We start from the raw sequence: 27,560 nt of genomic DNA on the forward strand, positions 1-27,560 counted from the left end.
AAACATAACAAAATATAAACAGAGTCATAGATACAGAGAACAAACAGGTGGTTGCCAGAAGGGAGGTAGGTGGTAGGATGAGAGAAATAGGTGAGAGAGATTAGGAAGTACAAACTTCCAGTTACCAAATAAATGAGTCACAGGGATGAAATGTAGAGTGTGGGGAAGGTAGTCAGTAATAACGCAGTAACTTTGTATGGTGACAGATGGTAACTAGACTTACCATGGTGATCATTTTGTAACGTATAGAAATTTCAAATCACTATGTTGTGCACAAGGAACTAACGAAGTGTTGTATGTAGGTCAATTATACTTCAAAAACAAACAAATTCGTAGTAAAAGAAATCAGATTTGCCATTACCAGAGGTGGAGGGGTGGGGGGAAGGGAATTGGAGGAAGGTGGTCAAAAGGTACAAACTTCCAATTATAAGATAAACAACTACTAGGAATATAATGTACAACATAATTAATATAATTAACACTGGTGTATGTGAAAGTTAAGAGGGTAAATCGTAAGAGTTCTCATCACAAGGAAAAAATACTTTTCTCTTGTTATTTTATTTTCCATTAATATGAGATGATGCATATTCACTAACTTATTGTAGTAATCATTTCATGATGCATGTAAGACAAATCACTGTGCTGTACACCTTAAACTTATACAGTGCTGTACGCCACTTATATCTCAATAAAACTGGACGGGGGAAAAGGGAAGAAATATCACTTTAAAGAATTAAATTTCTAAATTTAGGTAACAATTAGTAAATAATCATTTATTGATACAGAGTCACAAATATGATTAAAAAATTCATTTTAGTTAGTTTTAGGCACTTGCACTTGGATGATTTAGCAACAGATGAAAACATCCTTTAATTGGAAAATCCACCTCGCCTGCTTAATACACATTTGCACATGAGATGCACTAAAAAAAAAGCAGATACCTAAGCTGGTGATATACTAATTAAACCACAAAGCTGTGTAAAACAAATATAAAAGGGAGAATTCCATTTCTTCCTAGGTAATTTTCTCTGGAAGAAATAGCATGACTCTGCTTACTTGCTACCCAGTTCTTGAAAGATTGGTTTTTTTGGAAAGACTTTTGACTTCAATAACCTCCTGGAGTCACAGCACTGAAATATACACTCTGCAATTGCTTTGGAAGAGCTCTCATCTTTCACATCTGATACAGTGTCATCTGTCTGATTTATCTTATCTCCCAAGTTACATTGCATTAGGTAGCTGATGAGGCCTAACACGATGCAGCCTGTGGTGCCCCGCACAGCAGACAGACGCATTTGTTAGTGCCATTGCTCCTATGTTCACTCATTTCAGAGGATAGTTTCATCTACTGCTTAACTAGTGGGGAAGGATGGCCCCATTCTGAGCATCCTTTATGCTCAGAATAGGCCCACATGGTAGCTTTGCAGACAAAAAGCATGACCAATCACACAAAGATTTCTGATTGACATTCCCCAAAGAGAATTTTCAAAACAAATAAATTGATATATTTCCTTTGTCAGCCTTAAAAGAACAGTTTGATTCTATTTCAGGAAAAACTACCTATGGTAGGAAACTAATTGGAAAAATTTCTTCATCCAGCCTCAAGCGATATATACTGCTGCATATATTTGGATATACTTAGAGCAGACTGTTCAATTTCTACTACTTTTTCTTTTACTTTACCATTTAACCTATTCTTAATCTATTTTTTCATGTGTATGTGCACGTATGTTTCCTCCTCAACTTCCCCCGCTGACATTGGGTTGTTTCTTTTGTTTACTTTAGGGGAGCATGGTATGGTCTGAAATAATAACATCAACCATTTTATTGCATATTTACTATAGTGTCAAACACTGTATTGGTGTCTGAGGATAGTGAAACTATACACAGACAAGAACCCGGGGAACATAAACCTTGGAAATCATAAAGGGCCATAGGAATTAATACGTGTATTCTACCAGACACCCAAAGTTCACTGAGGAAGTAAACAGAGACACAGAAGGTACTTCGTTTTTGATAATACTACTGCCAAATAACGTTTTTATGACTAAAATCCATCAATCCCAAAGCTGAACATCAGGATAAGGCTCATTTAGTATATATGAGTAATGATTGGTTTTCATATTTTTATTTGAACCCTGGATAATTAATTATACTTACTTTGTGATCATCCTAAAATATATGTATGTATGTATGTGTGTTCACACACATATTCAGGGAATATAAGTAGAAACTACCATTTTGGTACCAAATTGTTGCCTTAAGCAATGAAAATGAAATAAAATATTCTGCTAAACTAGATTGGAAGATAATTTTTTTGGAAGATAATTTTTTGAAATTTGAATATTCTATCACCACACTTTGTAGTCAATCCTAGGTATTCATGTGCCACCCTGACTTTGTCTCAAGTGATTTTTTACCGATTTCACCCAGACCTCCTGGTCTTTATCTTGGCTAACAGATGAGCAACAACAGTTCAATGTTTTCTTTTGAATTACCATTTCATCTCCCTCCCACATCTGTTTATACTCAAACCTCTAAATCTCCAAATTACCTGGACTTACCAGCTGACCCATTATTTTAAAAAATAAACCTACGTTCTTAATGTAAAGCTATGGATTAATTACTTTATAGACACTCCTTTTCTTTCCCGCATTTTTTTTCACTGAAAAGAGGACTTTCTTCCCATACTCAAATTTGTAAGGCTGATTTCTAGGAATATCCTGTTACTGCAACTGTTTGAAGAAGGAAATCAGGTACGACAGAAAACTTGCTTTTGGCGGGGAGAAAAGAAAGTTTGCTATCATACTGAAAAATCTGAAGTAGAACTACACATTATATTCTCATAAAAGTAATTTTATCTTCCTTTTTTTTTATTTGGTAAGGAAAGTGCTATATTATGAATTTCTTTGATTATTCGTGGAATAACCTTTTTATTTATTTATTTTATTGTTTTTGTTTATTTATTAGTTTTGGCTGTGTTGGGTCTTCGCTGCTGTGCGCGGGCCTCCCCCAGTTGCCGAGCAGGGGCCACTCTTCACTGTGGCGCGCGGGCCTCTCACTGCGGTAGCCTCTCTTGTTGCAGAGCACGGGCTCCAGAGTGCGCAGGCTTCAGTAGATGCGGCGCGTGGGCTCAGTAGTTGTGGCACATGGGCTCAGCTGCTCCGTGGCACGTGGGATCCTCCCGGACCAGGGCTCGAACCCGTGTCCCCTGCACTGGCAGGCAGACTCTCAACCACTGCGCCACCAGGGAAGCCCGGAATAACCTTTTTAGACATGTTCATTAGCATTTGGAATTTCCTCTTATAACGGTTCTTTTCTTTTAACATCTTTATTGGAGTATAACTGCTTTACAATGGTGTGTTAGTTTCTGCTTTATAACAAAGTGAATCAGCTATACATATACATATATGCCCATATCTCCTCCCTCTTGCATCTTCCTCCCACCCTCCCTATCCCACCCCTCTAGGTGGACACAAAGCACGGAGCTGATCTCCCTGTGCTATGCAGCTGCTTCCCACTAGCTATCTATTTTACATTTGGTAGTGTATATATGTCCATGCCACTCTCTCACTTCGTCCCAGCTTACCCTTCCCCCTCCCTGTGTCCTCAAGTCCATTCTCTATGTCTGTGTCTTTATTCCTGTCCTGCCCCTAGGGTCTTTAGAACCTTTTTTTTTTTTTAGATTCCATATATGTGTGTCAGCATACAGTATTTGTTTTTCTCTTTCTGACTTATTTTACTCTGTATGACAGACTCTAGGTCCATCCACCTCACTACAAATAACTCAATTTCGTTTCTTTTAATGGCTGAGTAATATTCCATTGTATGTATGTGCCACATCTTCTTCATTCATTCGTCTGTCAGTGGACACTTAGGTTGCTTCCATGTCCTGGCTATTGTAAAGAGAGCTGCAATGAACATTGTGGTACATGACTCTTTTTGAATTATGGTTTTCTCAGAGTATATGCCCAGTAATGGGACTGCTGGGTCGTATGGTAGTTCTATTTTTAGGTTTTTAAGGAACCTCCATACTGTTCTCCATAGTGGCTGTATCAATTTACATTCCCACCAACAGTGCAAGAGGGTTCCCTCTTCTCCACACCCTCTCCCGCCTCCCACTGTTGTGGCCTCTCCCGCTGCGGAGCACAGCCTCCGGACGCGCAGGCTCAGCGGCCATGGCTCACGGGCCCAGCCGCTCCACGGCATGTGGGATCTTCCTGGACTGGGTCACGAACCCGTGTCCCCTGCATTGGCAGGCGGACTCTCAACCACTGCACCACCAGGGAAGCCCTGTAGATTTTTTTGATGATGGCCATTCTGACTGGTATGAGGTGATACCTCACTGTAGTTTTGATTTGCATTTCTCTAATGATTAGTGATGTTGAGCATCCTTTCATGTGTTTGTTGGCAATCTGTTTACCTTCTTTGGAGAAATGTCTATTTAGGTCTTCTGCCCATTTCTGGATTGGGTTGTTTGTTTTTTTGATATTGAGCTGCATGAGCTGCTTGTAAATTTTGCAGATTAATTCTTTGTCAGTTTCTTCATTTGCAAATATTTTCTCCCATTCTGAGGGTTGTCTTTTCATCTTGTTTATGTTTCCCTTTTCATTAGGTACCAATTGTTTACTTTTGTTTTTATTTCCATTTCTCTAGGAGGTGTGTCAAAAAGGATCTTGCTGTGATTTATGTCATAGAGTGTTCTGCCTATGTTTCTTCCTTTCCTTTTAAAATAGCAACTATAGAGGTAGCAATATTGTGAATAATTTATGTACTATTTAACACCATACTAAGTAAATGCCAGTGAATTTTTAAAGTAACAATGTTATATCAATCATTTTTTACTTGAACATTCTATAGAGTATTCAAGATATAAATGAGTTTAATTTTGATATAACAATTTGCCAACTAGTTTTTGTAGATCACTGACCCTCTCCCATGTTTATCCACATTTTATTTGAGAGGAGTTCAAAATGTCAACACAAGGTGGCGTACTAAAAGAAAGTTCTCAAGTTGTAAGTAATCAAGATTAGATGTCTCACAGAAAGCACATCCTATTCAAGGAAAGAAACGGATTCATTTTTCCTTAATAAAATAGGCAGTTATACTGTAATTAGCATTCTCCCACCCTGAGCCAACTTCCAGCCAATACCGTGCTCCCAACAAATTCTGCTATAACTATATCATTTGCACAGAAAACTCCAGCATCAATTCAAAGCAAAATGTAGTCGTTGAATAGCTATCGCTAGATAAGTGAAATTGTGTGTTTTATTAAACATACTTTAATACAAAGTGTGTATGCCTAAATATCACCCAAAATGTACATTATTTACTAATTCGAGTTTACAATAAATCTATTCGTTTCATTTTATAAAATATTATCTATTTTTAATGTTATAGTATTATATTGCCTTCAAAAAATTAGTCCCTATAATGTAAACTGCAAAACCATGGCAATTCCCTCCTGCCATTACACATAACATACATAATATATCTGCAATATAATATTCATTATGCACCATTTAAAAACATGGGGAACTTTATATGTCCCTAAGTTAAGATTCATTTTAGAAAATTTTAAGCTAAGATGAATACATTTTTAATTTTATTTGAATCAAAGCAATTTAAATGTGAGCAGTAAAAACATGTTTCAAAAAAATGGCTTTAAGCCCTAAAGAATATTTTAGAACCTAACTGCACTTTAGAAACTTTGTGTTTTCAATGAATTTAAATTACTTCCTACTGAAAATAGAAATGACACAACTCAAGAGGATCTAGCTATGTATTTATATATAGCACAGTGTAGGTGAGTGGTTTTCAAACCTTTTTTTGCCATGGTCTTTTTTTTCAAACAAAATATTTCATGTAAGCCCAATATATAAAACAGATAAAAGTGGATACTGTTCCAGTTGGAGCATATGTGCACAGTTCGGTTCTCCTAGCTATAAAACAGGGATAAAATCAGATCTAGTTCACCAGGTTGACAAAAGGACTAAGTGAGAAAGAGAACCAAGTGAGATATGGTTTATAAAATCTCCTTGAGGTATACAGAGCCGTTTAAATATTAACAGTATTAGGTAACCTGGATAAGCTGTCTCTTCTACTTGTTTTAACCCAATGTATATACAAAAATTAGTGTTTAATAAGAATTTTCATTGAAGCATATCATGAAGTGGTATTTTTATTTTCATACCCACAGTTTATCAAAATTCTTAATTTGTTGCTACACTATTTCTTGCTAAAAAAGAAATGAACAATGTAAATACAACTTCATAATTTAAAAACAAGTGTTGAAAACATATGAGAATAATTAAGAATATCTACTGGAAACACAAAACCTATATGCCTTTAATTCTCTGTGTTTCCAGTTTTATAGCCAGTACTTTGGGTGCTTTTCATGGTTCGGAAGACAGACACATTTGGGGTAGGGAAAGATTTACTGTCCATTAAGAAAGACAGGAATCCCACAGAGATCAAGACAGATCCACAATAAAATAGGATCAGGCCTGGTTAGTCCCCAATATACATGGTGATCCCTATTGTCTGATAAAACTAAAGTTGTTTGAACATTAAAACCAATTTCTGCTCAATTTGGATGTAAAAATAATTATATTTTTGAACTGAAAGTTTTTTGGCATAATTGTTTAGTTTAGCCTTTATTTCAGAACTTGAAATGTTAACTTCTACAAAATGCGTTGAGGGGGAGCAGGGAGAAAATAGGCTACGCTTTTTCATCCATTCTTTAACATCAGACCTAAATACAAGAAGACCTACCTGTTTTCCTCAAGGTAAAATGGGACATACCCAGGTTGACCCACACACTCAGTTTCCAAAAAAATGGTCATGGGAGTGCCTTATACTATGACCAAATTACAGCTGGGTATTGTTCATTTCCACTCTGAAAATAAGAACCTTAGTTACAAACATTTGTCTATGGTCCACAGCCAAGACTGGACCACAAAATTATTAGACTCGCAGGTTTCTCTGACCTTGCTTTAGTAGGAAAGAGCATTATTCTCAAGAGGTGACAGTAGAATCTCAGGCCTGATAATCCAGAGCAAGTAATGTGGGACATTTTCACACAGCAGGAGAAGAAAAGGAAATCATAATTCCCACATCACATACTGATGTGAGAAACAGGAAAGTCTGTTAACCAGGGACACAGAGAATGAGCCTCCAGTATCACTGACAAAGTTCCAACTTTGTAGGGATACTAAGCCACACAACCACATGAGTGGTTTTTTCCAACAGGATTCAGCAGCTCACGTACAGGGTTCAAAGAAGAAGACAAACACCTGCATTGATCCAAGAATTGGGTGTTTAATGTGACACTAACAGAAAGACAAGGGCACTAGGAATTTATAGGCTGATAAAAGCAGTGGTGATTTTGGCAGTAAATCCTTGTTTTCTTGTTTTGCGAACACACTTCAAGACCAAAATCAACATTCTAAAGCATCTCCAGGACAGTCTAGCGCATTAACACTCTAGCTGATTCCAAAACGTAGAGAACCAGTGGTTTGGTTTTCTGATCACAATGCAGACTGTACTGCCGAACTGAAATTCTGGGACTCTGAACAACCCTCCTGATAATGTGAGTTTTATGCAGATCCACAGTACTACATGTCAGGACTCACACCTGAGAGTGATATTTATAACCTTTATAAACAAAAGAGAAAATCAGAGCATTGTGGTATTTCTAAATAAGTAGTTCTTCATGTTGTGAAAGTGTGACATGCTTACCTAGACCTCTGAGTAAAGTGGCAGAATAGGAAAGGAGTGAGTAAAATTTTAGGACTTTTGGGAAATAGGGGTAAAAGGGGACTTAGGTCATTTAAAAAACAATCAGGCTTGAAGAAAAGAGACAAAATATAAGAAACAATTTGAATTTTGACAGAGAAAGATCAAACGAACGTAATAAACATTAGGCAGAGAAATCTATGGAAATCGAGTTTTATCTAACCTATTTAATCATCCCATGGGGCTATGACTTATCCTCTTTATAGCTCGAGGATTTACTGCAGTTTTTAATGTGTTATATGGGCTGAATATTATATTTGTAATAATTGTTATACCTTATTGAAATTATACACTATGTACATTATTGAAATTATAGTAAAACATATTGCGATGTAAATATAAGAGAGAGAGAGAAAAAATGAATATATACCTGATTTAGGTGAAGGAGGTAGTTTTGTTTACTTTTCTTCCTTTGACTATGAGATGTTTCTCTATTTTCATTTCTTGATCTGATTTCATATGTCACTTATCTTACTATTTAAGAAACCAAAGTAAGTTTTCTGATTTCCTTAGATATCAGTCTGAATTGAAGCAACATAAAACCACCTGATAACTAGCTATATTTATTTAGAAAACGTTTTCTCTCGTTTACAAAAGCATTTCCATTTCTAGAAAGAGACAGCAAACTTCATTGGTGCAGAAAGATAAAGTAAAACAGAACTTGAAGCAAGGCAAAGAGAATACTAACATCAACTATGATATTTCTATCACCTATTATAGGAATGAACTGACAGCAATTAAACCGTAAAGAGCAAACTCCCAACAATATGTGTGGTAAATTTCCAGGACATAAAAGTAGTTCATTCAAGCACATGAGTCAAGAGTAGCATCATGATTAAGAACTGTGGCCCTGGTGCCATTCTGCCAGGGTTTGAATCCTGTCCCTATTACTTACAAGTAGTGTGACATTAAAAAAATTACGGTTTTCCTCATCTATAGAGCAGGGACAGTATTAATACCTGCCTAATAGGGTTATTTTGAGGATTAAATAAGATAATCCACATAAGGCACTTCAAAAACATGATTACATAAAAAGCATTCAAAAAGCTTATGCCATTAATAACATTACTATTATCTACGGCAAGGAAAATGTCATTGCCATGGATCAAGAAATAAATCAAGATCCACAGATGCACAACGACCAAGTAAAAATAGGCCTCCTTACTGGGATAAACTGACATGGTTAAAGGATCCTCTCTCCTCTCATCGTAACTATACATTTCCGTGTATTGATTAAAAATAACAATCTTGCACAAATATTTAATAAATTCTGATTTAGTTAAGTTGGGTTTCAGAGTAACAATATATCTCTTTGAGAGGAATAACTGACTGTCAAAAAATAGCATATGGAAAAAAAATAGCATATGGGTGGCAAGAAAAAACTCTTTTATATGTTTCCCATAAACAAATAAAATGAAACAAATATATCATAAAGCCTGAGTCATTATGGTCATAAATGGATATTATATATGTTTTTTAAAGTATAAATCCTGAAATACAAAAAATTTCTAATAAAAGTACCTATTTCTAGGCTTTGCAATTCATCTTTTCAAACATATATTCCTAAGGACAGGACAAACCTCTCTTAAAAAGTGCAACAGAATCTAGTATGGTGCATTATACTCATAAAGCCTTCAATAAATGTTTGTGATGCATTTTTGAAGTCAGACAAACTCAGGTTCAAAGTTCAGCTTCCACTCATATAGCTGGGTGATGCTAAATAAATCGCCTAACCTCTTTGAATCTTAACCCCCTTATTTGCACCATGGGCACAAAAATACCTAAACCACAGAGCTTTGTGAAAATCAAATAAGGAAGCAGTGTGCAAAATGTCTACACAGTGTGCCTGGCACACAGTGCTCAAGTCATCTGCAAACAGATTGCTTTAGTTTTTCCTGTCCAATATGGATACATTCTATTATTCTTCTCTTCTTAATTGCCTGGCTAGAACCTCCAGTACAATGTTGATTAGAAGTGGCAACAGCATCAAAAAGAATAAACTACTTAAAGATAAATTTATCCAAGGATGTGCAAGACTTGAACACTGAAACTAAAAAACAGTGTAAAGAGAAATTTTAAAAGATCTAGATAAATGGAAGGATACCCTGCGTTCGTGGATTGGAAGGATTAATATTAAGATGGCAATACTTCCCAAATTGACCTACAGACCCAAAGCAAACCCTATCAAAATTCTATCTGCCTTTTTGGCAGATGAGCTGACCCTAGAATTCATATGGAAATGCAAGGGATCCAAACAGGGAAAGCAATATTATATAAAAAAAAAAGTTGGAGGACTCACACTTCTTCATTTCAAACTCACTACAAAGCTACAGTTAGTCAAGACAGTATAGTACAGGTATAAGGACTGACATATGAATCAGTGGAGTAAAATTAAGAGTTGACCAGTAACTCAAAACATCTATGGTCAAATCATTTTCAACAAGAGAGACAAGATCATTTAATTGGGGAAGAAGAGTCTTTTCAACAAATGGTGCTTAGACAACTACATATATCTACATGCAAGAGAATGAATCTGGACAACAACCTCACACCATAAGCAAAAATTAACTCAAAAAGGATCAATGTCTTAAATGTAAGATATAAACTATAAACTCTTTGAAGGAAATATAGGTGCAAATCTTTGTGACCTTGGATTAGGCAACAGTTCAACTGAAATTTGGATTCCATTAAAATTAAAAACTTGTGTGTCACAGGACACTATCAAGAAAAAGAAAATCGGAGAAAATATTTGCAAATCATATCTCTAACAATGATCTAGTATTCAGAATATATAAAGAACTCTTACAACTCACTAAAGACAACCCAAATAAAAAATGGGCAAAGGATTTAAACAGACATTTCTCCAAAGAAGATATACAAATAGCCAATAAGCACATGAAGAGATGCTCAAATCATTAGTTATTAGGGAAGGGCAAATCAAAATCACAATGAGATACCACTTCATGAATGCTAGGATGGCTATAATTGGGGAAAAAAAAGAGGCAAATAACAAGCGCTGGTGAAGATGTGGACAAACTGGAACCATCATACACTACTGGTAGGAATATAGTGGTACAGCCACTGTCAAAAATAGTTTGGTAGCTCCTGAAACAGTTAAGTAGCATTAACATATGTCCCAGCAATTCCATTAACTGAAGAATGGATGAACAAAAGTCACATATCCATATAATGTAGTCTTATTACACCATAAAAAGGAATAAAGTTCTGAGACATGCTACACAGATGAAACTTGAAAACATTTTACTAAGTGAAAGAAGCCAAAAACAAATGGCCACATAATGTATAACTTATATTTAATGTCCTTCTATATGAAATGTCTAAAACAGGCAAATTCATAGAGACAGAAAATATATTAGTGGTTGTCAGGGGATGAGGTGAGGGGAAAATTGGGAGTGATTACTAACTTTCATAGGGTTTCTTTTTGGGGGTAATAGAAATGTTCTGGAATTAGTAGTAACAGTTGCACAACATTGTGAATGCAATAAAAACCACTGAATTGTACACATTCAAATAGTGAACTGTATATTGATAGAAATTTTAACTCAGTAAAAAAATTGCAAAAAAACCTTTTGAATTGGATAATTCTCCCCAAAAATACCACTTATACTTTGATTCTTATTTCCATACTCGCTTAATAATGCCACAAATGTGTTAGTGAGTTGGCATTTTTTTGAAATCTTTAATTCTCCAGACTCTACTACATACCTCTTCTAACTGGAACAATGACTACCGTCTACTCTCTGTATTAACTATCTTTAAATTGTGCTGTTTTGAAAAAACAGTGTTTACAAGTTTACATACATATACATATCGATATGGATGGATATAGAGATAGATGAATAAACACTGAAGTGATAAATAAGCACACGTGCGAAATAAGAAACATTTTGCTAAATGAAACAGCTTGATCTTTCACAGACTCCTTCAGAAATAGTGACTCATTTGTCAGAATTATGACTTTGTGTATTACGTAATTGGCTCAATAGAGAGTATTTACTGTAAATGCAGTTATTTACTTATTTATTTTTATATCTTAACCCTCTTCATTTATATTCTAAACTGCCATTCCACCAATGAGAACTTACCCTAAGCATGGGGCCATTTTGAAACACATGTGGCTCATCACAAACCACACAGTATTCATTCAACACAGGGATCCGCTGTTCAGCAAACTCAATTGTCTGAATAAAACAATAAAGAGAAAGAATGAAGTCAAGTTCATGAAGGATTTGAAAACCCACTAAAGGCTAAACTGTTTCTACAACGGATGGAGGCTTGGCTCATACCTGCACTAGGAAGCCACGGTCTCGTATTGGAATACATTTGGCACCATTTGGCTATAAAAAGCAAAGCAGAAGAAAATAATTTTTTAATTAGGAAAATATATAAATTATAGCCTTTTACTTTTGCAACAGTGAATACAGATGTGATCTAAGATCACCTGTAATGTGAATTAAATCACGGATTATGACATCGAGATTTTAGAATTTATTATAATGCCCTTTCCTCCATTGCAATCTTTGTTTAAACTAAATGAGCAGCATTCTTAATTTCTGATCTTCTAATAAAAATGAGTGCCATCTTTAAATGATCACAAAAACTCGTTGCCTCTATTACTCATCACTGATTGCTCCCACTTCCTCATTTAGATTATTTCAATCTCATTTTACAATCAGATAGAATTATTTCTCCAAGGACGTACTAGACAGCTGCTGTAAGGGTACAGTACTAAACTACTGTATTAGGCTTAACCATACAGGAGGACATTAAGACGTTTTCTTTTACAGAATATCCGAAATTGTCTTTCTTAGGTGAAAGTAACCATGGGAAACTTTCTACTATGTAACTCTGACATAATTACTTTTCTATATGTCTTTAATACTTATTTGAGAAGAAATGGGCTTTGGGGATATCCACCTAAAATTACCAACATACATACATTTTCTTAACACAAATAAAATTTCATGGTATAATTTAAAATGTAATTTTAGAAATAAATCTATACAAGAGCACCACAACTTTCTGAAAATGTATCCTCTTATTTTTTTTCAGTTTCATCTATTGCTTGGTATATCTGTATTAATAGTTAAAGAGTTAAATACGTTCCTCCCTAACACACACAAACACAAATTTACTAAAAGCAAACAAAACTTTTGGTCAATTCTTTTATGTAATTAATATACATAAGATAGGTCTGTTTCTTTATCTGAAACTGGCTATAATGCTGATTACTCTAGAGGTAAACTTTGTGTAAGACTGACTCCCAATAAATACCACCTAAAGTATTTAAGCTTTAATACAGTCACCTCCCAGGCCCATCTCCCCATGCAAAACAGCTTCAGGACAAAGTGACTTCAGTTTCATAAAGTAGACACTGAGAGCAGCTTTAAGTGAGGCTCAGGGATACAGCTGTAACTGTTACTTCTCTCCACAAGTTCATGGGCAAAGTTGTCCTCTTATATACAATAGGAAGGACACCACTCTTAATTATTAGAAATAAATAAATAAAACAAAACATCAACAATTTTTATTATAAAAAAAAATTATTAGACAAACTCTGCGCTCCACTACTTTTGTGAGAAAACCAGAGATTAGATAAACCTACTTAAAACATTAAAAATGCTACGCTTGCTTAAAAGGACAGGCTTTGTGAATCCAATGGACTTCCTTCCATTTTTAGTAGCAGTCATTCCCGTGATAGGACTCTGGACTAGACCTCAAATTGACAGCCACATTTATTTTTTCAGAATCAAAACGAACATTCCAGTACCAGTTGCAAATGTCTGGTATGCAAAATAACATCCAAAAGAAAAAAATTTTAAAAAACAAAAACAGAACTGTGCTTCTTTCCTTTCCCAGATCTTACAAAACAAAAAAACTAACAGAACCCTCTATTGCCCCTTAGCTGACATTTAAGAACTCAAGATGAAAATATGTACGCACAGCAGGCTGGGAAGATGAAGATGATGATGGTGTTAAGATACCAATGAGCCCTGAGGTAAGAGAGAGCCTCCGGCCCTCTGCGCTGGGTTCCTTGAAAAGCTCCGTTTTGGATGACTTGGGGGCACTGGAGTAAGACTTGCTGAGCAACTTGTGATTCTTGAGTCCATATAATTCTTCCATTCTGAGGTTACTGGAATAAGACCTGCTTAGCAGTTTGTGAGGCTTCAGGCTGGCGTTGTGCTCACAGCGCGGGTCTCCAGAACAAGAGCGTGTCAAGAGTTTGTGCGACTTGAGAGCGAGGCAGTCCTCCTGCTTGACGGCTGCAGGGCAGGGACGGTTCAAGAGCTTGTGTGACTTAATGGTCGTCACTGCCTGCTCAGCCCGGGGGTCGCTGGACAGCGAGCGACCGAAGGTCCTGTGTGGCTTCGGGGCGCACACGTCCTCCGTCTTGACTGTGCTGGAACAAGTCCTCCGCAGCAGCTTATGCGTCTTGGAGATCCCGTCTTGCTCCGATTTCAGTTTGGATTTGCTTTTTCCACAACCAGGGGGAGGATAACTTGGCGACCTTCAAAATGCAACAATTAACAGGGCAAATCGTGAGTGCAACAGACCATGGAGAACACTTGTCGGGCTCAATCAACTCAACTCTGTTACAAATACCATGTCTTTTTAATCCAGCTTATCCAGCCAAAATTGAAGCCAAATATGTATGGAAAGATCACAGGGACTGAATTCTATGTTTCCTGGAAAGCAAAAAAGGTTTGTCCAGTTTGTTTTTCCCTCCTACCTATCCCAGAGCCCTATAAAGGACTAATTTTGGTAGGGAAAACTCTATGTGATTAGAAACCAAACAATGTAATTTTAGTAAATTTAACCCATGTAAAGGAAACACAAACTCAAAACATAGAAATGAGTATCCGTGTTTTTTGATGGAATGGATGTAACTTGGTCTGTTCTTTTAAAGTCATAAAGAAAATAAACAGATGCCAAGACTGTAGCAAGAATGCTTTGAATTAAATAAGCATGGAATATCACAGGTGCAGCGTTTAGTAAGACGATGGAAAGACGTCTGTTACCCACCTGCGCAAGGTAGAAAATAGATGCAGGGGAGACTTCACTTTCTTCTCTGACAGCTTCTTGTTGTGCAGGCAACTAGATTTTTCTTTGCTCTGTTTCCACTGCTGTGTAACAAATGTCTGCATGATTCTGTCAAACCAAAGGTAAGTTTGTTATCACAGTTCCAAGGTAATTTAATATCAGATTTCTGTATGGATTATGTAGAGAATGCATTTATCAAAGGAAAATAAATGCATGGTAATTAGGTGGAGTTTAATTTTGAACCATACAAGATGTCTTCTTGTGTAGGAAAGCATCCTATAGAAAATTTCTATGATTTTACTGTGTCACGATTAATAATTAATTACTGTGACATAATTAAAAATACAAACGATTAAAAAGTTGATAAAAGAATAAGGATATAAAGAGATTTATAAGGACGGCCTTTAGGATCAACACCTTTAGCTGAGGTGGCAAAAGAAAAGTCTGAATTATTTTGTTGGTGCCAGCAACACAGGTTTTAAAAAATGTTTTGTTAGTAATTATGATTTATTAAGATAAAGTAAAGTTCTTTTCCTTCTCCTTGATTTGCTTATGTATTTTTCTTCATGAGAAGGAAAACAAAATGAAAGTACAAAATCGTAAACAAAAATAAGCCATGCAAAATTGACTCTATGGAGAATTAGGAGGTCAGCAAGTTTTACGTTCAGCACAGCTGCCATTCACTTTAAAATGTGCTGGTTTTTTAAAAGATGGTGAGCCTCTAAGAATTTTTAGTTCCTATCCTAAGGCAGGAATTTGGTAACTTCTGATCTCAATATTTTCTAAGTCAAGACCATGGCATCACTGTTTTGTGATAAAGAATTCTAGAACGTCAAAGGTGGATTTAAGAAAGACACAGCCTTGTTTTCTGAGAAGGGTCTCAGGCTATGACAGCTTCTCTGGATCCCATCCCTCCAGTGACAATGGAGGAGAGTCCCTTAAGGCTGATGATTAAGTAGAGGCAAAATTTTACAATTAAACATTGTGCGCAGTAAATTAAACATTTTGATTTTCTTTCCCAAGTCAATTCAGCAGGTCCTGCTTTCCTGCTCTTTTCAGTTGTTTCTAACACAGATTGCTTTTGGACCAGGAAGATGGTACCAATATCTACTATTTACAATACAGCAGGGTGTGAAAGAGGAACTTTATATACAGATTTTTTTCTCCTTCCACACATTTCACAAGTAAGGTGAGGAAATGAAATCTGTCCAAGTTAGCCTGGATTGTAAGCAGAGCTGTAACACCTATGTTATCCAACACGGAGAGACCTATGTTAACGTATGTTATTCAAAAGGGGCAGCTGTGACTCTTAGCACTAGGCCAATTATTATTTTCTTGAGATCCTTCAGGTCTCACCACATTAACTCAGATCGCCAGAAACTACATCACTCAGACTAACTACCCCAAACTTTAGTGAGCTAGCTTAGATGAATTCAGAGGAAACGTGCAATTATTTGCGGTCTTTTTAGCTGCAGAGGTAGTGAGGAAGAAGGGGGTAAAGCTGCAGTCAGTGATGCATGATTCCAAATTTGCAGTAAATTCTCCCTAGAGCTCAGGACGAGGGTAAGTTCTTATTTTCCACTTAATTTTTGAAGGTTTTTTTCTCCCAAGATTTCATCAAGATTTAAATGTAACAGTAATATTAAGGTCATCATTTTCCCTTGTACTTAACCTGAAATCTCCAGTGACACCACCCTTTGTACAAAGCAGATTCAGATTCTTTTCCTCCTATGAAAAACTGCCATTCCTGTGTACCATTCCCTAAGAAACCAAGCAAGTGCTTCTCTGATTCTTGACAGGCTAACTGGAACAAAAAATAACAAGTAACAGAGCTAAAATTGTTCCCACTTTCATATTACATTAGCGTTCTAAAGTGTGACTTCAACATCTAAAACTAGTAATTCCTAAACTTGCACACCCAAATCCCTACATGGTCTTGGATTCGAAAGGGAGGAGTTAACTACCTCCTCTAAGAAATTCAATATAGTGTTTCATTTCAACTGTGATCTGAAATATACATATAAGCACATTTGGTATAACGACCACCCCCTTATAATAGAGAGCCACCGAGAGATTTCAGTGCTCACACTGGTGTTTGAGTTTGTGCTGTCACTAAGAAGAACTACTATAATTGCCATTGGCTGATGATAAAAGAAGGGAAAAAGACTTCAAGGTAAATTATACATTCACATCAACTGAAGACCGGATGAGGTCACAGCCAGCTATGTGAACAAAGCTTCCAGGGTAGTTCAGAAGAGAAAGGGAATACACGTGGGTAACGTGATCTTCTACATGCTGAAATAGGCACTATAGTAGTCAGTACTGTGTTCAAACTGTGGTGGTGAAACAGCTTCAGCGAAATGACACCACCCGTCAAATTAAATTAGTATATTAATTTGAAATTTGAATGTTTTATTTTGATTTGCACATCAGTTATAAATTGAATTTTGTGTTATAAATGTGAACTCAACATATGAAGAATTTACACCATACTTTATGTTTGTATGTACTTCAGGCAATGTTGGAGATTTGCAATGTATTTTTTTCCTTTTAAAAACAACTTAAGGGGGCTTCCCTGGTGGCGCAGTGGTTGAGAGTCCGCCTGCCGATGCAGGGGACGCGGGTTCGTGCCCCGGTCTGGGAGGATCCCACATGCCGCGGAGCGGCTGGGCCCGTGAGCCATGGCCGCTGAGCCTGCGCGTCCGGAGCCTGTCCTCCGCAACGGGAGAGGCCACAGCGGTGAGAGGCCCGCGTAACGCATAAAAAAAAAAAAAAAAAAAAAAAAAAAAACAACAACTTAAGGGGCTTCCCTGGTGGCGCAGTGGTTGAGAGTCCGCCTGCCGGTGCAGGGGACACGGGTTCGTGCCCCGTTCTGGGAAGATCCCACATGCCGCAGAGCGGCTGGGCCCGTGAGCCATGGCCGCTAAGCCTGCGCGTCCGGAGTCTGTGCTCCGCAACGTGAGAGGCCACAACAGTGAGAGGCCCGCGTATCGCAAAAAAAACAAAAACAAAAACAGAAAAAAGCAACTTAAGTTTGATCAACATCAATTCAACATAAAGTCACACACAGTTTAAGATTATTTCCATAGTCTGTGATATGCTTCGCCTTTGATTGACAGATACCCTATTCAAGGCTGATCACTTTATTACATCTGTTTGGGGTCAGTATTTTCTCTTTCAGGCTCTTTTAATGACCTCACATTTCCCCAATATCCATTCAATGATGAAAATATATTCCAAGCCTTATTAAGACAAAGGAGTATCTAGGATTATATGAGAGGCAGATTAGTGGATGGATCAAAAGTATTGATATGGAGTCAAATTCTGGCTGTACCACCTTCTCATTGTGTGAGCTTAACCAAGTTGCTTAAGCTCCCGGGGCCTGGGCTTCATCATCTAGGAAACGTGGAGAGGAACAGTACCTGCTTGATAGGGTTGCTGTGAAGATCAAGGGAGCTAATATACGTCACTATTCTAAGTGCCTGACATGTAAGCAGCACTGCATAGGCATTTGCTGTTGCTGTTGTTTAGACTCTTACTGCCAGAAACACACAAGATAAAGAACCACAGAAAAAGTTTAATGAGTCTTTCTTATTTCCTGAGCAAAAACAAAGGGCCTAGATTCTAAATCTGCCTTCCTAACTTGCTGTATGTTTCTGGAAAATAACCTCTTTATATTTCGATTTCCTCTTATGACATTGTGAGGATGAGATCAGATTTTGAAATTTTATTATATATAATTTTAGACTAGAAGATCACAGACAAACCCAGTTATTTATAATTAAGGAAAGAAACTAAATTAGTCTAAAATTTATCAAGGGTCATTAAATAAAGTTCTAGTTCATATACCAAATTTTTCATATAATTAAAATTTGTCCATAAAAGTAAATAACTTTTTAAAAATGTCAAACATTTGGGTGGAACTATTAATAAAATGTTACGTATTCTACAAGGTGATTCAACAGTGAATACAGAGTATAGCTTTCCTTAATTTCTCAGGGTTGGGATTACACACATAATTTCTTTTTCTGAGCTCAATGTCATTAAGGGTAGGAAGCTATCTATTCCTAGACTTCTGTGCTTTTATAATTGTTGTCTCATTTGGACCAATGGCATTTCACCCCCCCCCCCAAAAAAAAGTTCTGAAGTGGCTTACAAAAGTACATAAAGTAGAACTCCGGACTTTGAGTGATAATCATAGTCAATATAGATTCTTCAGTTGTAACAAATGCACCACTCCAGCAGGAGATGTTGATAATAGGGAAGCTATGGGCAGGGGCATATGCAAAATCTCAGTACCTTCCTCTCAATTTTGCTGTGAACCTAAAACTGCTCTAAAAAAAATGAGGGAGAAAATTGGATGAGGGAAAAAAATCATAGGCGGGGGAGAAAAAAACATGTGCTAAGATGAGGTGGTGGCCAACTTGAATGGCTTAACATAGAAGGCAGGCTCCATGCTTAGTTCCAAGACCTGTAAGATACTGGCTTGAAAAACAAAATCCAATTGAAAAAACAAAGCCAATTGCACTGGAAAAGGATACCTAATCCGGTACAGGAAACCAAGAAAATTTTCCCTGTGATATTTTTTCCCTCACCCAATTTTCTCCCTCATTTTAAAAATTATTTTTAATTTAATGACTTTATTTTTTTAGAGCAGTTTTAGGTGCACAGCAAAATTGAGAGGAAGGTACAGAGATTCTGCATATGCCCCTGCCCATAGCTTCCCTATTATCAACATCTCCTGCCGGAGTGGTGCATTTGTTACAACTGATGGATCTATATTGAGTCCTTAAAAAGAAAACACTGCATAATATAATGTGCTAAATATATGTTGCAAATTGAATTTAGTTTCAAAGATGTGGAATTCTAAACATTAAGGGTTTATTTTCTAATTTTTATATGCCCACCTCCTCAGGTGGAAGGCAGGATGTTAGAGGGAGGAGAGTGAATCCAGGGGGGGCAGATGGAAGGAATCTGGCTCAGTTCTAAAGTGAGCTCTGCCAACTAAATTATTGATGCAGCTCTTAGCATCAGGACGACTTCCGCTCCTGAGGCATTTACTTCAAAAAGCTTTGTTGAATAAAAACAGGGCGGGGAGTGGTGAGCAAAATGAGAACTCAGTTCTCTTTAATAGAAATTTGTTTTTTATTCATCGGAAAACTTACTTTTTCAGCTGATGTCCCAGTCCAAATCTCTCTTTTGTGGAAATCTGAAAGACATCAACAGTGGGCACTGCAAAGGAAAAAAAATCAGCCTAAATGTTGAGTTGAAACTCAACCATCAGCCAGGAAAAAGTCTGAAAAGTAATATGTATATATATTACTATGTCTATGTAATATATATGTATATACATACACACTTTAAAATAGTCTACACACAATCCTACACATGGCTATTTATGCTTTATAGAGAGATACTGGAGATCATTCTAGGTTAGTATATATTATATATACTAATGTATACTATACGCATATGTAAATGCACAATATATATAATAATGAAGAATGATCTCAAAAATATATATTAAGTGTAAATAGCAATGTGTAGGATAGTTTGCACACTGTTCCTTAGGTGGAAGAGAGACATGTTTGTATACACACTGACCTTTTAAGAATAAAACAATGGAGGATGACAGTAGGCATAGGCTACTCACTTTTCACTGCACAACCTCTTGTGTGCTTCATATTTTTATCAGATATATATATTTCTATAAGTTAATAACTATGCTGCTTACGAAATTGATAACCTCCAAAAGAGTCACTCACCATTCATTATTCACTGGTGTAAAGGTTATTTATTGTTTTCTCACTGTGCCAGCCACTATAGATAGAGAAGCAAAAAACACACACCAATATCCCTGCTCTCATGAGCCTTAGTAAAGAGAAAGAGACAGACAAAAAATATATAAGAAAATAGATTAAATGTCACGTGGTGATAAAGGCTCTGGATAAAAATAAAGACAGAAAAGGGTGGGGGAGCTGAAGGTTATGTGGGCATAAACAGACTTCAACATCAGATAATATGGCATGACGAAAAGGATCCCAGCCAGAGGAAACACAGGGCAGTGCCCCTGAGGAAGAAATGTGCTTCAATATTCTAGGACCAGCAGGGAGAGCTGGAGAGGAGTGAACAAGGTATCTCATTAGGAGATGAGATGAGAAAAGGACCACAAACAGTGTAGGTTCCCTGTAAAGAGCAAGGATAGAAATAGGAAAATCAGTCTGGAACTCATTACAGTAATTAAGGGAAGAGTATAGTGGCTTGGATTAGCAGAGATGGTGAACATTTTGGATTCACACTCTCTGGGAGAGCTGACAGATTTTGCTGATGGACTGAATTTAAAGTGTCAGAAAAAGAAAGGAGTCAGGGATGAATCAAAGGATTTTTGGCCTGAGCAACCAGAAGGACGAAACGTACCAACTCCTGGTACGTGAAAGACTGCAACAGAATCAGGTTTGGAGCAGTGGGGAAGACTGCCAACTTGACTCTGGCTATTGTAAATTTGAGATGCTTATTTGTCACTCAAGTGGAAAAGTTAAGTAGGCAACTGGATAAAGAAATCCAGTGTTTATGCATTTCGGATGAGAGGAATGTGCTAAAGACATAAATGTGGGGGGAATTCCCAGGCGGTCCAGTGGTTAGGACTCCGAGCTGTCACTGCCAAGGGTCGGGGTTCAACCCCTGGTAGGGGAACTAAGATCCCACCAGTCCCATGGCACAGACAAAAAAAAAAAAAAAGACTTATATGTGGAAGAGCAAAAATACATATGTACTTAAAGGCACGAGGCTGGATGAGAAACTACGAGTGAGTGCAGATGGCGGAGAGAATTCTAAGGATTCAGCCTGAGCCATTCAGTATGTAGAGGCTCAGCAAACAAGGCTGAAGAGGAATGGCTGGGAGGATGGAAGATTACAGAATTAATATGTTAATCTGGACATATATTCAAAAAAATTTCCAAGGAGGGGGTAAACAACTGTTATCAAATGCTGCTAAGTTAATTAAGATGAGGATTCAAAATTGGTCATGGGGTCATTAAGCAATATTCTAGTCACTGGTGACATTGACAAGAGCAGCGTTTGTGAAATGATGCATCCAAAGCACATCTACAGCGTATTCAAGGAGAAAAAAAGAGGGAAGAAAATGAAGGAAGCTAGAGGGCAGACAGCAGAAGCAAGAAGAACTACAATCCTGCAGCCTGTGGAATGAAAACGACATTCACAGAAAGACAGACCAAATGAAAAGGCAGAGGACTATGTACCGGATGAAGGAAGAAGATAAAACCCCAGAAAAACAACTAATATATATGCTGTCTACAAGAGACACACTTCAGACCTAGGAACACATACAGACTGAAAGTGAGGGGATGGAAAAAGATATACCATGCAAATGGAAATCAAAAGAAAGCTGGAGTAGCAATACTCATATCAGATAAAAGAGACTTCAAAATAAAGAATGTTACAGGAGACAAGGAAGGACACTACATAATAATCAAGGGATCAATCCAAGAAGAAGATACAGCAATTATAAATATATATGCACCCAATATAGGAGCACCTCAATACATAAGGCAAATGCAAAAAGCTATAAAAGAGGAAATCGACAGTAACACAATAATAGTGGGGGACTTTAACACCTCACTTACACCAATGGACAGATCATCCAGAAAGAAAATTAAGAAGAAAACACAAGCTTTAAATGACACAATAGAACAGATAGATTTAATTGATATTTATAGGACATTCCATCCAAAACCAGCAGATTATACACTTTCTTCTCAAGTGCGCAAGGAACATTCTCCAGGACAGATCACATCTTGGGTCACAAATCAAGCCTTGGTAAACTTAAGAAAACTGAAATCAGGGCTTCCCTGGTGGCGCAGTGGTTGAGAGTCCGCCTGCCGACGCAGGGGACGCAGGTTCGTGCCCCGGTCCGGGAAGATCCCACATGCTGCAGAGCGGCTGGGCCCGTGAGCCATGGCCGCTGAGCCTGCGCGTCCTAAGCCTGTGCTCCGCAATGGGAAAGGCCACAACAGTGAGAGGCCCACATACAGAAAAAAAAAAAAAAAAAAAGAAAACTGAAATCATATCAAGCATCTTTTCCAACCACAACGCTATGAGATTAGAAATAAATTACAGGGAAAAAAACACAAACACATGAAGGCTAAACAATATATTACTAACTAACCAAAACATCACTGAAGAAATCAAAGAGGAAATCAAAAAAAACCTAGAGAAAAATGACAACAAAACACGACAATCCAAAATCTATGGGATGCAGCAAAGCAGTTGTAAGAGGGAAGTTTAGAGCAATACAAGCCTACCTCAAGAAACAACAAAAATCTCAAATAAACAATCTAACCTTACATCTCACCTAAAAGAACCAGAGAAAGAAGAAGAAACAAAACCCAAAGTTAGTAGAAGGAAAGAAATCATAAAGATCAGAGCAGAAATAAATGAAATAGAAACAAAGAAAATAATAGCAAAGATCAATAAAACTAAAAGCTGGTTCTTTGAGAAGATAAACAAAATTGATAAACCTTTAGCCAGATTCATCGAGAAAAAGAGGGAGAGGACTCAAATCAATAAAATTTGAAATGAAAAAGGAGAAGTTACAACGGACACCGGAGAAATACAAAGCTCATAAAAGACTACTACAAGAAACTCTATGCCAATAAAACGTACAACCTGGAAGAAACAGACAAATTCATCGGAAGGTATAACCTTCCAAGACTGAACCAGGAAGAAATAGAAAATATGAACAGACCAGTCACAAGTAATAAAATTGAAACTGTGATTAAAAATCTTCCAGCAAACAAAAGTCCAGGACCAGATGGCTTCACAGGTGAATTCTATCAAACATTTAGAGAAGAGCTAACACCTATCCTTCTCAAACTCTCCCAAAAATTGCAGAGGAAGGAACACTCCCAAACTCATTCTACGAGGCTACCATCACCCTGATAGCAAAACCAGACAAAGATACTACAAAAAATGGAAATTACAGACCAGTATCACTGATGAATATAGATGCAAAAATCCTCAACAAAATACTAGCAAACAGAATCCAACAGCACATTAAAAGGACCATACACCATGATCAAGTGGTATTTATCCCAGGGATGCAAGGATTCTTCAATATACACAAATCAATCAATGTAATACACTATACTAACAATTAAAGAATAAAAACCATATGATCATCTCAATAGATGGAGAAAAAGCTTTTGACAAAATTCAACACCATTTATGATAAAAACTCTCCAGAAAGTGGGCACAGAGGGAACCTACCTCAACATAATAAAGGCCATATACGACAAACCCACAGCAAACATCATTCTCAATGGTGAAAAACTGAAAGCATTTCCTCTAAGATCAGGAACAAGACAAGGTTGCCCACTCTTGCCACTATTACTCAACATAGTTTTAGAAGTCCTAGCCACGGCAATCAGAGAAGAATAATAAACAAAAGGAATACAAATTGGAAAAGAAGAAGTAAAATTGTCCCTGTTTGCAGATGACATGACAGTATATACAGATAATCCTAAAGATGCTACCAGAAAACTGCTAGCGCTAATCAATGAATTTGGTAAAGTTGCATGATACAAAATTAATGCACAGAAATCTCTTGCATTCCTATACACTAACAATGAAAGATCAGAAAGAGAAATTAAGGAAACACTCCCATTCACCACTGCAACAAAAAGAGTAAAATACCTAGGAATAAACCTATCTAAGGAGGTAAAAGATCTCAGAAAACTATAAGACACTGATGAAAGAAATCAAAGATGACACAACCAGATGAAGAGGTATACCATGTTCTTGGGATGGAAGAATCAATATTGTGAAAATGATTAAACTACCCAAAGCAATCTACAGATTCAGTGCAATCCCTATTAAATTACCAATGGCATTTTTTACAGAACTAGAACAAAAATCTTAAAATTTGTATGGAGACACAAGGACCCCAAATAGCCAAAGCAATCCTGAGGGGAAAGAAAGGAGCTGGAGGAATCAGACTCCCTGACTTCAGACTATACTACAAAGCTACAGTAATCAAGACAATATGGTACTGGCACAAAAACAGAAATATAGATCAATGGAACAGGACAGAAAGCCTAGAGTTAAACCCATGCACCTATGGTCAACTAATCTATGACAAAGGAGGCAAGGATATGCAATGGAGAAAAGACAATCTCTTCAATAAGTGGTGCTGGGAAAACTGGACAGCTACATGTAAAAGAGTGAAATTAGTACACTCCCTAACACCATACACAAAAATAAACTCAAAATGGATTCAAGACCTAAATGTAAAACCAGACACTATAAAACTCATAGAGGAAAACATAGGAAGAACACTCTTTAACATAAATCACAGCAAGATCTTTTTTGACCCACCTCCTAGAGTAATGGCAATAAAAACAAAAATAAACAAATGGGACCTAATGAAACTTAAAATCTTTTGCACAGCTAAGGAAACTATAAACAAGACATAAAGACAACCCTCAGAATGGGAGAAAATATTTGCAAATGAATCAAAAGACAAAGGATTAATCTCCAAAATATATAAACAGCTCATGCAGATCAATATTTAAAAAATAAACAACCCAATTGAAAAATGGTCAGAAGACCTAAATAGACATTTCTCCAAGGAAGACATACAGATGGCCAAGAGGCACATGAAAAGCTGCTCAACATCACTAATGATTAGAGAAATGCAAATCAAAACTACAATGAGGTATCACCTCACACTGGTTAGAATGGGCATTATCAGAAAATCTACAAACAACAAATGCTGGAGAGGGTGTGGAGAAAAGGGAACCCTCTTGCAATGTTGGTGGGAATGTAAATTGATATAGCCACTACAGAGAACAGTATGGAGGTTTCTTAAAAAACTAAAATTAGAATTACCATATGACCCAGCAATCCCTCTACTGGGCATATACCCAGAGAAAACCATAATTCAAAAAGACACATGCACCCCAATGTTCACTGCAGCACTATTTACAGTAGCCAGGTCATGGAAGCAACCTAAATGCCCATCAACAGACAAATGGATAAAGAAGACGTGGTACATATATACAATGGAATATTACTCAGCCATAAGAAGGAACGAATTTGTAGAGATGTGGAACGACCTAGAGACTGTCATACAGAGTGAAGTAAGTCAGAAAGAGAAAAACAATATCATATTTAATGCATATATGTGGAATCTAGAAAAATGGTACAGATGAACCGGTTTGCAAGGCAGAAATAGAGACACAGATGTAGGGAACAAATGTATGGACACTAAGCGGGGTAAAGCAGTGGGGAGGTGGTGGTGGTCAGATGAATTGGGAGATTGGGATTGACATATACACACTAATATGTATTAAATAGATAACTAATAGGAACCTGCTGTAGAAAAAATAGATAGAATTTTTTAAAAAACTGAAGTAAGCTAATAGAGACAACTCTAATGAAGATATTTAACAGGCATGGGAAGCAGAGTGTTAGGGACTAAGTTAAGAGTGATTTGAGGTCTAAAGGTGTTTGTTTTAAAGATGAGAGGAATTTTTTTTTTTTTCCCTGAAGGAAATCTTTTAGAAGAAAGGGACATGAACAGTACAAGAAGGAGAGAGAGAACTGCTGGAAGGGTATCTTAATTAGGTGAAAGGAGATGGAAGCTAGCATGCAAATGCAAGGATGATATCGCACAGGAGCATGGGTAGCACCATTCATACTAACAGTTGGGATCACTGTTAGTTATTAATAAGACAGAGCAAAGACTGACTTATTAATAGGACAGTCTCAGACCACACATGCTCCACATAGTAAACCAGGCTGGTATCCCCAATTGCCTCACCATCTTGGCCGTTAGTCTGAGATACAAACACTCCACTGATCAAAGAAAATGGATGTTATATCACCCATCAGTTTCTTTCCTGAAAACATTCTAATCCTTAACATAGAGAGTACATCACTCCAATCCCATGTGTCCCAAACCCAAGGCTATAGAAAAGTGAATAAAAAATCCTAACTTGAAAACTCAGGGGAATTATTTTTTAAAGAAAAAGATGACAAAACTAGAACACAGTGTGCTCTCTCTAAGATTTAAGAAGACACAGTTTCTTCTCAGGCAGATGGAAAAAGTAACTGGGAAGATGGAGGCAAAGAAGCAAAAAGGACCTGGTTTTAAAAAATGCAGAAAAATCCAAAACACACTAGAACTGAAATCTTCACTGAAGAAAATTGTATAAGACACATATAGAGAGAAAGAAGAGATATAATAGACACAACTGTTTATCCAGAATATACTAATTATCCTATAAATTAATAATACAAAGGCCAAAACTTATTCCTACTATGAATGACTAGAAAATAAATGTCACCAACATTGACTCAAATTAGTAGTATAAAATCTGAATGACCCCAAATTTTGGAATACACTGAAAGAGCTAACAAGATGTTACTTCTAAAAATATTCCAAAATTCAAGTGACAAAATTCTTATTACTATTAAAATTAATGCAATTAATTATTGTAATTTATTGTATTTAATGTATTCATATAAGATGTTAGTAATCAGTGAAATTGGAGGTAGAGTGTATGAGGACTCTGTACTACCTTTGCAGTTTTTCTGTAAACCTAAAAATGTTTTAGATTAATTTTTTTTAATGTTTGTAAAGGTAATAGATTTTTTTTTTTAAAGTACAGCAATTTATTAAA

The 27,560-nt window shown here is 36.8% G+C and overlaps 1 protein-coding gene across 1 annotated transcript in view; it reads right to left on the minus strand.

Moving 5' to 3' along the window:
* Window positions 1-27,560, minus strand: part of PARP8 (poly(ADP-ribose) polymerase family member 8) — a 188,981-nt gene that overhangs the window by 43,781 nt on the left and 117,640 nt on the right. The window contains 5 exon segments of the mRNA XM_032625106.1: window positions 11,904-11,999; window positions 12,105-12,155; window positions 13,762-14,326; window positions 14,842-14,967; window positions 20,025-20,091. Of these exon segments, the coding sequence (XP_032480997.1) occupies window positions 11,904-11,999; window positions 12,105-12,155; window positions 13,762-14,326; window positions 14,842-14,967; window positions 20,025-20,091 (905 nt within the window).

This window comes from Phocoena sinus, chromosome 3 (assembly GCF_008692025.1).
Source record: "Phocoena sinus isolate mPhoSin1 chromosome 3, mPhoSin1.pri, whole genome shotgun sequence".
Classification (NCBI taxonomy): domain Eukaryota; kingdom Metazoa; phylum Chordata; class Mammalia; order Artiodactyla; family Phocoenidae; genus Phocoena; species Phocoena sinus.